Source organism: Chiloscyllium plagiosum, unplaced genomic scaffold, assembly GCF_037043375.1.
Source record: "Chiloscyllium plagiosum isolate Xiang-an unplaced genomic scaffold, Cpla_swu_hap1 HiC_scaffold_28, whole genome shotgun sequence".
Lineage (NCBI taxonomy): Eukaryota > Metazoa > Chordata > Chondrichthyes > Orectolobiformes > Hemiscylliidae > Chiloscyllium > Chiloscyllium plagiosum.
In genome coordinates this window covers 31182678-31196390 of record NW_028270166.1, presented here as the reverse complement: position 1 = coordinate 31196390, position 13713 = coordinate 31182678, and the positions used below count along the sequence as shown (strand labels likewise).

The 13713-nt window shown below is 41.8% G+C and overlaps 1 protein-coding gene across 1 annotated transcript in view; it reads right to left on the bottom strand.

Annotated features, from left to right (window-relative positions):
- Window positions 1–13713, bottom strand: part of fbn3 (fibrillin 3) — a 440729-nt gene that overhangs the window by 240169 nt on the left and 186847 nt on the right. Inside the window, exons 3-5 of the mRNA XM_087976092.1 lie at window positions 12919–13017; window positions 7811–7906; window positions 6773–6868 (exon numbers count right to left, since the gene is read on the bottom strand). Of these exons, the coding sequence (XP_087832218.1) occupies window positions 6773–6868; window positions 7811–7906; window positions 12919–13017 (291 nt within the window). The remainder of the gene's footprint in view (window positions 1–6772; window positions 6869–7810; window positions 7907–12918; window positions 13018–13713) is intronic.

Sequence of the window (13713 nt, the reverse complement as noted above, 5' to 3'; positions counted from 1 at the left end):
TTAAAGCTGTGATGAGGAATGTCCAAATTTCACAGTAGTTTCTGTAGTCTGTATAGACCTGTGTTGTATTTGTTTTTTTATTTATAGATAATTTATCAATAAAGTATATTTTTCAAATGAAAAAGACTCGGAAATTGATTTTTTGCCAGTGCTATTCTGTTGCTCGTTAGTTCTTGCTGCAATGCTTCAGAGGACAAGGCGAGACTGGACAGCGGGATACAATTCCCATCGACTGGAATGTCTGCAGATCTGTTTTCACTAACATAATAAGCCCATGAAATAAATCTTGGTCCCTGGTGTAAGCTTTACCAGAGTAATAATCACTGGTGTCAATCTCACTCAGAAATAGTTTCTGGAAACAGACTCACAGGAGTAATAAATAGTCCCTCACATGTGTCCTACCAGAGTAATAGTCCTTCGCCTCTATCCTGCCAGAGTAATGGTCTCTAGCCTATATCTTGCCAGAGTAATGGTCCCTCACCTGTGTCCTGCCAGAGTAATAGTTTCTCACCTGTGTCCTGCCAGAGTAATAGTCTCTTGCCTGTGTCCTGCCAGAGTAATAATCCCTAGCCTATATCCTATCAGAGTAATAGTCCCTAGCCTTATATCCTGCCAGAGTAATAGTGTCTCATCTGTGTCCTGCTATAGTAATAGTCTCTTCCCTGTGTCTTGCCAGAGTAATAGTTCCTAGCCTGTGTCCTGCCAGAGTAACAGTCTTTGGAGTGGGCCCCAAAAGGTATCAATGCTAGTGCAGAACAGAACAAATTCGCAGAGCCATTCCTGCCGAGGCATTAGTGCCCCAGGTCACTGATAAACACTTTCAAAGAGGCAGCTGAAACAGAATCTGTAGCTTCAGTAAAACAATGGGGGCTGTGTCTCACCTGAAACTCAAAGGCACAAGCAAGTACTTACTGCAGACAAATGAAGCCAGTCCTGGCGCTGCTGTAACACAATCACATGCTTCTCTCCTGTAAATTACCATCAGAAACCACTGGGTATCAGAGCCCGAGTGCTGACCAAATGATGCTAACCCTGTGGGCTTCAAATGTGTTTATTCTACACTCGTGTATCCCCCCTTCACATTATGGACAGGACACCAGGCAGACCAACTTATGAAAGGTAAATGCAGCCACCATTTAGTGCAGTGGCAACCCTACAGTTTAATGAGTATTAGCAGGAATCTAATGGATGGGTGAAATGGTCAAAACCTGTATTTCTTAAATAGGAGTGGTGGCTATATCGTGTTAATAGCGTCCACCATAAAATTACTATTTTTGTGCAGGTTTGTTATTTGAAAGCAGCAGACTTTCAATCCTGCTCACCCCGGATTATACTAATGAAATAAGAGCAGTATTATTAAATTAATTATTCAGCAGCCTCGAGTGCTCACTATTCTAGATTTAAGTGAAGCAGTAGTGGGGAACAGTAAATGTTTTAGAGATTAAATTTGCATATTCAGATGAGGCTGAGGCCTGAGGGAATGAGAAGAGACTATCACCCAATTGCAAGCAGTTAAAATAATTCTTATTTCAGGCTGCAATGAAAATTAAATTAAGAGCTATATATATATATATATATAGAGAGAGAGAGAGAGCACCTTCCACTGGATATCTCAGCACTTTACAGGCAATAAATGACTTTTTGAAGTCTGATCTCTGTGGCATTATAGGAAAAACAGCAGCCAAGTAACACACAGCAAGCTTCAACAAACAACAAAATGAAAATCTTGCTTTTGTGCGATGTTGTTTAGGGGATAAATATTGTCCAGGCTATTGGGAATAACATCCCTGCTCCTCAAAGAATCTGAATATTTTACATCCTCCAGTTCAGGTCAGTGGGGCCTGGTTTAATGTCTCATTCGGAAGACAGACCTCTGACAGAACAGCTTTCCCTCTGTGCTTTACTATGGTGTCAGCTTTGGTCTTTATGCTCAAGGGGGCCAGAAAAACAGCACTGAGCTGGGTAGCAGATTCATACGAGAGAGATCTGGCCAGGGACAACTCTGCAGACAGCAGGCCTCGGGGAGAGAAGCAAATGGCCACCAGGATACTTTGAATCTTCACGTGATATGTGTGGGCACCCTCTGAAAGCCAAGGAGTGGTGACCATAAGACCATAAGACATAGGAGCAGAAATTAGACCATTCAGCCCATCGAGTGTGCTCCACCAATCAATCGTGGCTGATAGGTTTCTCAACCCCATTCTCCCACTTTCTCACCGTAACCTTGATCCCCTTGATACTCACAAACCTATCTGTCTCAGTCTTAAATATACTCAATGATCTGGCCTCTACAGCCTTCTGTGGCAGTGAATTCCATAGATTCTCCACTCAATGGCTGAAGAAGTTTCTCCTTACCTCTGTTCTAAAACGTCTTCCCTTTACTCTAAGGCTGTGCCCTCGGGTCCTAGTCTCCCATACCAATGGAAACATCTTCCCAACATCCACTCCAGGCCATTCAGTATTCTGTAAGTTACAATTAGATCCCCTCTCATCCTTCTAAACTCCATCTAGTATAGACCCATAGTCCTCAAACGTTCCTCATAATTTAAGCTTTTCAAAGCTGGGACCATTCTCGTGAGCCTCCTCTGAACACGCTCCAGGGTTGGTACATCCTTCCTGAAAAATGGGGCCCTAAAATGCTATCCTCAGTAAATGTCAACTCATCCAAAACTGTTTTCTTTTCTCCTATCTTGCACTAAGTCTTGCTCACCTATGGCTCTAATTCCTTAGCGCTTGATCAGATGGGCCAATGGGCTGAGGAGTGGCAGATGGAGTTTAATTCAGATAAATGCGAAGTGCTGCATTTTGGGAAAGCAAATCTTAGCAGGACTTATACACTTAATGGTAAGGTCCTAGGGAGTGTTGCTGAACAAAGAGACCTTGGAGTGCAGGTTCATAGCTCCTTGAAAGTGGAGTCGCAGATAGATAGGATAGTGAAGAAGGCATTTGGTATGCTTTTCTTTATTGGTCAGAGTATTGAGTACAGGAGTTGGGAGGTAATGTTGCGGCTGTACAGGACATTGGTTAGGCCACTGTTGGAATATTGCGTGCAATTCTGGTTTCCTTCCTATCGGAAAGGTGTTGTGAAACTTGAAAGTGTTCAGAAAAGATTTACAAGGATGTTGCCAGGATTGGAGGATTTGAGCTATGGGGAGAGGCTGAACAGGTTGGGGCTGTTTTCCCTGGAGCGTTGGAGGTTGAGGGTGACTGTATAGAGGTTTATAAAATTATGAGGGGCATGGATAGGATAAATAAACAAAGTCTTTTCCCTGGGGTGGGGGAGTCCAGAACTAGAGGGTATAGGTTTCGGATGAAAGGGGAAAGATATAAAAGGGACCTAAGGGGCAACTTTTTCACACAGAGGGTGGCACGTGTATGGAATGAGCTGCCAGAGGAAGTGGTGCAGGCTGGTACAATTGCAACATTTAAATGGCATTTGGATGGGTATATGAATAGGAAGGGTTTGGAGGGATATGGGCCGGGTGCTGGCAGGTGGGACGAGATTGGGTTGGGATATCTGGTCAGCATGGATGGGTTGAACTGAAGGGTCTGTTTCTATGCTGTACATCTCTATCATTCTATGACTATGACTCCAATGTAAATTCTTCCATTTAAATTGCCCAGTGCCTCCACCAGGCAACATACCTTACCTTTCCCAAGTTTCTCCTTTTGTGTGTACAGCCGGTTTCAAAACAGTTTCTACCCTACTGTTGTTAGAATACTGAATGGACTCACAAACTCTTAACATTCACCTGTATCTGTGTTTTTGTTTTTGCCACTGTTTACCTATTTTTTACTATCTATGCTACTTAACTCTGTGATCTGCCTGTATTGCTCACAAGACAAAGCTTTTCACTGTGCCTCGGTACACGTGACAATAAATTCAATTCAATTCAAGTCAGTTCTAATAAAACGCGATGGTTGCGTTATCATGCGATCTCACGTTAGAAGAAAATTGTGCAAAAGCCATTTAAATGAATGGGGCCAAAATCGCGTTAGAGCCAATTCAGGTAAGGAAAGTTCACCTTCTACAAATAATGGTCTAAATTCTTCAATCACATTAAAGCCAGTTTGAGTTGAAGAAACAGATGTTATAGCAGAACAGACTGTATTATAGAGTCATGGAGATGTACAGCATTGAAACAAACCCTTCGGTCCAACCCGTCCATGCCGACCAGATATCCCAACCCAATCTAGTCCCACCTGCCAGCACCCAGCCCATATCCCTCCAAACCCTTCCTATTCATATACCCATCCAAATGCTTCTTAAATGTTGCAATTGTACCAGCCTCCACCACATCCTCTGGCAGCTCATTCCATACCTGTACCACCCTCTGTGTGAAAAAGTTGCCCCTTAGGTCTCTTTTATATTCTGTTCTTTCACAGGATGTGGTGGACGTGGCTGGGCCAAGATTTATGGCTCATCCCTGGAGAAGGTGTTGGTGAGCTACCTTTTTGAACAACAGTGGTCCATGTGGGGTCGGTGCATCCATAAGGTTGACAACAAGGAAGGCACATCCAGAAAACCAACCTAGCAACAGCTCCAAAGATATAGTTTCAGGTTAGAGTGATGATGTTCCCATATTACGGCTGCCATGTCCTTCGAGGTGGTTGACATTGTGGCTTTGGCAGGCACTGTGAGATGCTGTATTGTATCTTCAATACAGATACGCACAGTGGCCAATATACATCAGTACTGACTGGTCCCCACTGCCCTCCCTAAACTCCGTGCCTTTCATTTACTCTCTCCTCTTTTAACACCATGTTTAAAACTATGCTTGAGGTGGCACGTTGGCTCAGTGGTTAGCACTGCTCTCACAGCGCCAGGAACCTGGGTTCAATTCCTGCCTCAGGCGACTGTCTGTGTGGAGTTCGCACATTCTCTCCATATCTGTGTGGATTTCCTCCACATGGTCCGGTTTCCTCCCACAATCCAAAGATGTGCAGGTCAGGTTAATTGGCCATGCTAAATTTCCCGTAGTGTTAGGTGCATTAGTCAGGGGTAAATATAGGGTAAGGGAATGGGTCTGGGTGGGTTACTCTTCGGAGGGTTAGTGTGGACTTGTTGGGCCAAAGGGCCTGTTTCCATATGTAGGGAATCTAATCTAAAAATTGACTCTTTAACCAAAGGTTGTACTGGCAGTGAAAATCTGTCTTTGCCTTGTTAGCAGATAGCAGACAAATGAACATCATTATGATTCACAATGGGGCAGTTGCTAAGCTGCAGGAGATCACTGCATCATTTGCACAGGATGTCAGTGCAAGAAAAGTAATATAGGAAGCTATTCCACCTATCTCCTCCCCTCTCCACCAGCAATCAAGAATATTGAATGTTTCTTTTGTGTGGACAGATGATCTCAAACACTGAAATGGGCTAAATGCAACTACTTGATCCAACTCCTTCTCACTGTGAAGTTCAGTAACTGCTCTACAGCTGGATTTGTTTCTTTGGTATTAATTCAGCTCCCTCACATGATTAAACTCAGCCATCCCCATCAGGCTGCAATATGTGTGAATCAATTCCCATTAATGGTGAGCCTGTTCCCTCACATGACTGGGATCAGTAACTTCCACAAACCAGTACGTTATGTCATTGACCATTGCTGCTGATGTTAACCCAGCCCTACCACATTGTAAGACTTAAGAATTGGTCCCCACCTACACTTTGTGTAACAAACAATACATTGTAATGCTAATACATTCACTCACTATACTGAACTTAATATTCCCTTTCAGCCTGCACTATGTCATTGACTCCTCATTTATTGATATTATTCCAACTAATCCAGCACTGTTGACCTCTTATTTTTTTTTCCAGTGTTTAAACTGTACTTCAACTGATAACAGTATTATACAAGCAATGCTATTCATACCCAGGTGCAAGGAAAACCTCACTCTTCTGTTGATTTTTCACTGTCCAATGTCAAAGTTTGTGTGAGAGAACGGTGCAGGTGCCATCAATGTTAGGAACCCTATGGTTATTTTATCACTGATGCTTGCCTGGTCCAGTTTAAGAATGGCTACACTTAGCAGCTCAATTATATTCTATTACCTTCTCATTTTTTTTTACAACTTAGCTGTAAACAAAAAGGTACACCCATCGGTGACTGGTCTCAAAATATTAACTCTATTTTTCGCTCTCTGCAGATGCTGCCATACCTGCTGAATTTCTCCAGCAATTTCTCCGCAATTCTTTATTTTTATTTTTTTGACAGCTAGGAATTTTTTTTCTCTCTTCGCCTTTTCTGAGTTTATTTTCCACTTCCGTTTTATTTGCTTTGTAATTTTGGTCTTTACCACAACAGTGACTGCCTTTAAAAGTGCTTTGATAGCTGTAGAGCACTTTGGGTTGTCTCATGGTCACGTGAGTTGCTGCGCAAATGTAGATTTTAAAATTATTTACGTTTCTTGTTCCTTTCAGGGCATATACATAATATTCAAGCATCACATTTACACTATTAATGCATTTTCACATCTGTCCACATCCATGCGACATTTTCACATCACTGTATCATAGTCACCCACGTCCATCTATCACCTTCATACGGGACACTAATTTCAGTAAAAAAGCCCACCCTAGAAAATAGCCCACCCAGAAAATTTTTGAACATGATTTTCAATCAGACAGCGTTGAAGTTGACCCTGACCACTTGGAACCTGTGGTGATTCCAATGTAAATATTTAGGAACAAAATTCACATGGTGTTAAAGATTAATTCCTGGCATGTAGTCCACAACCCTAGAACTGAGCCATCCCTCAGACATTGCCTTACCTCGTTCACACTGTGGCCCAGTGAACCCGTACACACACGCACAGCGACTCGGTCCAATGCATCGCCCTCCATTCTGGCAGCCATTCTTACACACAGCTAATGATGGAAAGAAAAGATGTCACCCTTTGGCAATGTGCCCACATCATTGGTTTGAACAAAGACACAATAGCAATTCTTTTCTTAAAGCTATTTAAAATGCAATAAATATGGTTTGGATTAAATATGATATTTAGCGGAAACAAATGTAGCCGTTACAGATTCCCAGCACAAGTCAGTGTGAAATAGTCCTGAAACGTATCCTTCACAAGCCAGATTCTTGTATGAATCATGGCTTCCTGGAAACTTCCAACTTTGTTCAGCAACAGACATGCCAAATAATGTCAAATGTGACAGACAGATTGTCAGGGAGATAAGTTAAAGTATGTCTTCAAATGCCTTCCATATGGGTTACATCAATGGTTAATGATACAGGCCTGCCACTAGGGATATTACAGTCACTAGAATGTTCACCCCAGGCTTTATTTATATTATTAATCTATTCTTGAAATTATTGGTAATCCTTGTGTTTATTTTGGCAGAAATTCTTTTTTTTTGAGTGATGCTAATTGTTTTATATGACAGGTAATGATCAGTGTGACTACTAAATATTAAAGCCAGTAATCAAGGATAACCACTCGCCTAGATAGTTGAACTTACGAATTTATTGTATGAACAAAGACTACCACAACTCTTCTACTGGACATTGATATAAAACAGGCATTCGGTGCAGAAAGAACAATGAAACTGCAATCAACCCACTGAACATTTAACAGTACAAGAGGTGGTCTTGTATCACTGCTGTACAGTTATAATCTTGCATGATTAGCTACAGGCTGATGCTGTTTCCTAAATAGTTTTACTCAATGAATGCACTGAAATTACGTGCAGCTCTGGAGTGGAAAACATTTGCCCTGATTAACATCTCTCAAAGCCCTCAGCCCTCCGTGTACTGAGATCTAAGGTAAAGTCTATTTGTAGTCGTGTGGTGTTGATACTCACGTTGCCCACAGTGCGTCCCAGTGTATCCTTTCTGGCAAATACAGCTGTCATCTGAGCAAGAGCCACCATTCATACATCTGACATTACACTGCTGGACTGCAAGGAGAACAAAGCAGGTCAGCTGTCTGTACCTACAACATGGAGAAAGTGAGGACTGCAGATGCTGGACATCAGAGCTGAAAATGTGTTGCTGGAAAAGCGCAGCAGGTCAGGCAGCATCCAAGGAGCAGGAGAATCGACATTTCGGGCATAAACCCTTCTTCAGGAATCTTCAGGAATTCCTGAAGAAGGGCTCATGCCCGAAATGTCGATTCTACTGCTCCTTGGATGATGCCTGACCTGCTGCGCTTTTCCAGCAACACATTTTCAGCTCTGTACCTACAACATCACAAACTCAACTCTGTCTTCTTCACTTATGGTTTGGCTGCGGCTGCACTTAAATGTGGTTCAAAGGCTGTGCTATCAACATATACAGTAAGGCCCAAAACCCCATTCCCTTTATTACAGACTGTTCTTATACAGAAGACAGGCTTAAATAAATGCTCAGGTCCTGACTCTGATTTCTCACTCTATATCTGACTGTGTGCCATCTATTCTTCAAAGTGATTCCCCTGGAAATTGATTTTCTACAATTGTAATTGAGATGCATTTATTTTAAAAAGGGTTTTGTTAGAAGTACAGAAAAGTATTATTAAAGGTGGTTTAATATTGCATGGAACAGAAGAAGATTACTTTTGCTCGAAATAACTTTAAGACAACCCATTTAAGAGGGAGATCACTCCTTTGCCCTTGTTCATATGGTTTTCCAATTTGAATTAGCTTCTGGGTGGGAATGGGGCTGAAAGGAGATCCTCAGTGTTGCAGAAAGAATGGTGAAGATCATTCACCTGCACCAATTTGAGTTACAAAATTCACAACCAACCGTGGTATTCATGGATCAGTTTGTTTCTGCACCTTTTGTGCTTCTGATTAGAGTGTAGCAGAAACTTTCATCTCTAACTTTGGCCAAAATGCAGAGCGGCCCATCTAACAGAGAAGCATGGGATATTAGTATCATTTCCCCTTTGTTTCAAATTAATCTAATAACAGTTGTGAATGTTCCATAATTGGCACATTATCTGCCCCATGCAGTCCTTCTCACCATATTCTCCCAGGTGACACTTAGCACATTAAAGATCAAAGACAGGAGCTCAACCTGCTGTCTCCTCCAATTTGGGAGATGACAGCAAGAGAAAGGGAATAGAAATCAATTTAAACAAGGCAAGATAAAGTTAATGGTGCTGGGCTTGGATCCTGCTTTGACCTGACCATTCAAAACTACTCATTGACATTGGCAGCAATGAGCTGTCTCCTTTCTCAACCAGCTCACACCTTTGCGTAAATTTCTTGGAATTATTATTTCAAAGGTTAAGGGAGAACGTGTGGTGTGAGAAGCCTGATGATGGACGGATGGGGAAGGGGGTGGGTGGAAATTTGTAGCAAGCAGATGGACGAAACATTAACATACTTGTAATTCCTTGTGAGCGTAGTATGGCTGCCAGCTGTGATAACAGAAGAGAGAAGCAGCCTCAAATCATTTAGACATATAACAATATGACCATTGCCCTCCCTCGATAGGAGAATGTTACTGGATTTGTTTCTTTTTCCAGAGCCAACAATGAGCAAAGATTCAATTGGTAAACAGTCTCATCGAGTGCTGAGCCATTCTATCACTACAAAATCTTACAAAATTGTCAAAAATATTTACCTGTGTTTGTTTATTTTTTATGTAAAATTAGAAGCCACCAGATCACCACACTAACAAAAGGGGAACCATTTGCAAATGTATTTTATCTTTTTTTTCATGTTCCAGCTATTTAAAAATTACTAAGATTTATTTGCCCCAATCTTTTACAGTCTTGGTGAAAACTGAATGAAATGCCAAAAATGATCTGTAGTTTCCCCAAATATTCTCTTGATCTTCTGATGAAGACCAAAACTACACCAAAGTTGCATAGCAATTCTACCCCAAAATGTATTATTCCCAGACATTAATCGTACTTTATCATGTTTGAAATAATAACTAAACATTATATCTAAATGACCAAAACAAATGACTATTATTAATTGAAGAACAGGAAATTTTGCTGCAGAAAAGGGCTTTCAAATGAGAGACATTCTCAATGAATTAATGTGTCTTGCCCTTGGCTCTCAACTTTGTCCTGTTCTGATTTCCACAATTACTGTGGTCTTCCTAATGGGGCTATGAGAGGCATGGTATAGATGTCAGACTGCAGTCATGAAATATGCAACACTTATATTTACAGTGTAAAATAATATTCAAAGTGACCTCCAAATGGCTAGCTTGCTTACAAATGTATTTACAGTTTCAAATAGACCAGTATCAATTGTGGTTCAGTGGGGACCTCTGAAACAAAGAAGTTGAGAGACACTTGAGCACAGAAGTCGAGGATGCAATGCCAGCTCATGACTAACTGAGTGCTACATCTTCTTTTGGATGTGATGGAAGAAAACTGGGCTTCTGTCTGCCTTCACATATGGTCTTAAAAGATTGCAAGGCACTGTTCTGAAGAAGATTTTTCCCTGGCGCTCTGCTGAATATTTCTGAAACAACGTCACTGAAACGGTTGAGCCAGTCATAATCCCTGGTTTGTTTGCTGAACCGTGGGCTGTCCTGTTTCTTACACTACAACAGTGTCTACATTACGTCACTTCAAATATACTTCACTGGCTGAAAAACACTTTCAAACAGCCTGAGGTTCTCAAAACACAAACTACATGGACACTTTCTTTCATCCTGTGAAATACAATCTCTCAAAATGGCTTTCAAATGTCATCCCCAGGAACAACCATCTTAGCCTAGGTACTCACTCCACCATTGCTGTTGTAACCTCCTTTTCCCTCTGCGATTCCTCACTTCCAGCCACTTTCTCCTCTCACTTCCCATGCAGCCTCTTTCTCCCCCACCGCAACCACTCCCCTACCTTATAGTCACCTATTCCCATAACCCGATTCTCCACTCACAGCTTCCTTCCCTCACTCCAGAATTTCAGCCTGCTTCTCCCTCCCTAAACTCTCCAGAAGCCTCCACTGCCCTTTGGGCCCTTCTGGCTGACATTCCCAACACAAATTCAGCAGACAGAATTCCCAGATCCAGTAAAAAGCCCTTCCAGCTTTAGTTGAGGGACACTCCACCTAAAGCTCCTCCTCCCATCCCTAGCCAAAGGCAGCTCTTGGTGCCCCATCCTGACTAGCTCTCAACCCCTTGTTTCTGGCTTTTGGTTCCTAAGGCCTATATCTTTGCTGCCAGTCATGGCTGTAGGCCCTTGGTCTCAGCTCTCAGCCTCCCATTCCACCAGCGATTCCCCTGGCAACTCCCCCAATGAGTTCCCTGGCAATTAGCCTGGGGATTCCCCCAGTGACTTCCCCAGCAACTCCCCCAACGATTCCCCTAGCAACTCCCCCAGCGACACCCCCGGCAACTCCCCGACGATGAATTGCTCACTGCTCCTCTTCACTGGTGAACCTATCAGCAGCAAGCATGGGAGAGAACCTGACCATGATTGGAGGAGCCATTCCTCCAATTGGCTTAGAAAAAAAAGACACTGAGAACCAGGAGGAAAACTAGTTTCTCCAAACTTGACTGACAGAGAAATTTAATTCCAAGGCTCTGGAGCTTAGATATGGCATATGATAACGAGGAAGGGGAGTAAACTATTAAACTAGCAAGATTTTATCTTTCCCCTGGCATTAACTAGAAAGTGAAACTTATCTTGTGAGGGATCGTTACCTGCCCTATAAATCTTTGATATATACATGTCAATGTAAGACTAACAGAAAAAACAATCCAGAAAATAGGATAAGAAACTAAAATAAAGCAAAGAACTGCATATTCTGAAGATCTGAAACAAAAACTGAAATTGTTGGAGGAACTCAGCAGGTCTGGCAGCGCCTCTGGACCGGCAACAGAGAAGGGTCACTGGACTTGGGACATTGACTCTGCTTTCTCTGCTTGGATGCTACCAGACTTGCTGAGTTTCTCCAGACATTTGTTTAGGATAAGAAACTAGGAGATTTCATGGGCTGATCGACAAGTGGAGTCATCAATCCCAAATTACCAAATCCAGGCTTTTATATCCTGGCACCTAAAAAAAAGCAGCCAGTCACCTGACAACATTCTGTATAATATCCAAATACCTTCTGTGGAAAATTGAAATTGAGTCTGATTCCTGGAAAGGTGAAGTCAGGAACAACCCAATTTGTTACTGGCACAAAATTTTTGATGTAGCAATCCGCTATTACTCATACATTCTGCTCCAACACAGCCTGTCCATGCAAAGCTACTGATAAGAGTCGAGAGTGTGGTGCTGGAAAAGCACAGCAAGTCATTCAGCATCCGAAGAGCAGGAGAATCGACGTTTCAGGCATAAGCCCTTCATCAGGAATGAGGCTTGTGGGTAGGGGGGGTTGAGAGATAAATGGGAGGGGGTGGGGTTGGAGGGAAGTTATCTGAGAGTGTGATAGGTAGCTGAAAGTGAGGGAGAAGATACGGATAACCCAATCACTGCTTACCAATGAGAGAATCACTTGTGATCATACCTAAAGCTGCAAGGATTGGTAGGATCTACCATCAGATCTTGTTCCTGAGTTTCTATGCACTTAGACTTTGCTATATTAATCCTCCTGAGTTTATGGTCCCAATTTTAATTTCTACTTTAACTGAGTTGTTGTGCCATTGTTAATTAGGGGGACAGGCTTAGACATTGGCCATGTCCCTCTCAGTTAAAATTGAACCTGGAATAAAAAGATGAAATATTCCCCCATCTGTTGGATGTAACATTGCAATACATGTTGAAGTTCAATAGGTGATGTGAGGAAGATTGACTTTGCATTATTTCATGTTGTGCCTGGCTTGAGAATGTTCATTGGGCCAACATGGATACAGTTGTACCCTGCATCTAACTTGTATTGCATTTGATATGATGGTGTTTGATAGGCCAATGTGGAGATTTCATTATTCTATATCTAACCATTAAATTGATTAGATGAAGGACTTTGGTGCCTGCATGTTATCACATTGTCCATACAGTCAATGTTATGCCACTTACTTGAACCAGATCCACAACCTGGGGAGAGTTGCCCATTGGCACAGGTGCACATGTTTGGTCTGGAGCAGAATCCATCGCCACACGTGTTCCGACAAATTGCTAAATAATTACAGAAGGAAACACACTTTAAAAACTGTTGATTTAATGTAAAGCAAACAAAGATATAACTGGCTATCATTAGGTCATCTTTAACTTGGTTGAAACCAAGACTCATTCATGACAATCGCTGTTATATTGACAGTCAAATTGTGGATATGTTGATGGTTGATAACACCATGATAAATTTACTATGACCCTACACTGCTATGTCAGCAATGATATTGTGCTGTTATGCAGTGAGTGACAGTCTTTCTCAGTTTGAAACAGTTTAACATGGTCAAGAATTAGCTTTCTATGTCCTTGTCACAAGAATCCTTCACTTTCCACTGACCGTCAACACCCGTTTCTTTTCCTGGTTAAAGCTTATCAACTCCTAAAAATTGCAGTTCACCTCAAATGAGAGAAGATGGAAATAAAATTACTCAGAACAAGTACAATCGGTCCAGTTAGATAGACAAGAGAAACAATCTAAATGGAAGAGGGAAAAGAGTGGAAGTATGGAGAAGCAAAAGTAAATATTTTTATTTTCATTTTAAGTGACTAAGTTTGTGTGTTAATGATGAGAATATCTGAAATCTAAGAAGCTATCTGATGACAAGAGTAACATCTGGCTCTGTCAGATTGTGTGAAATGGAATTTTATTTTAAACATTAGCTGGCCAAGGACTCGTTTAGATTCACAGCCAAGTCAAGTCGA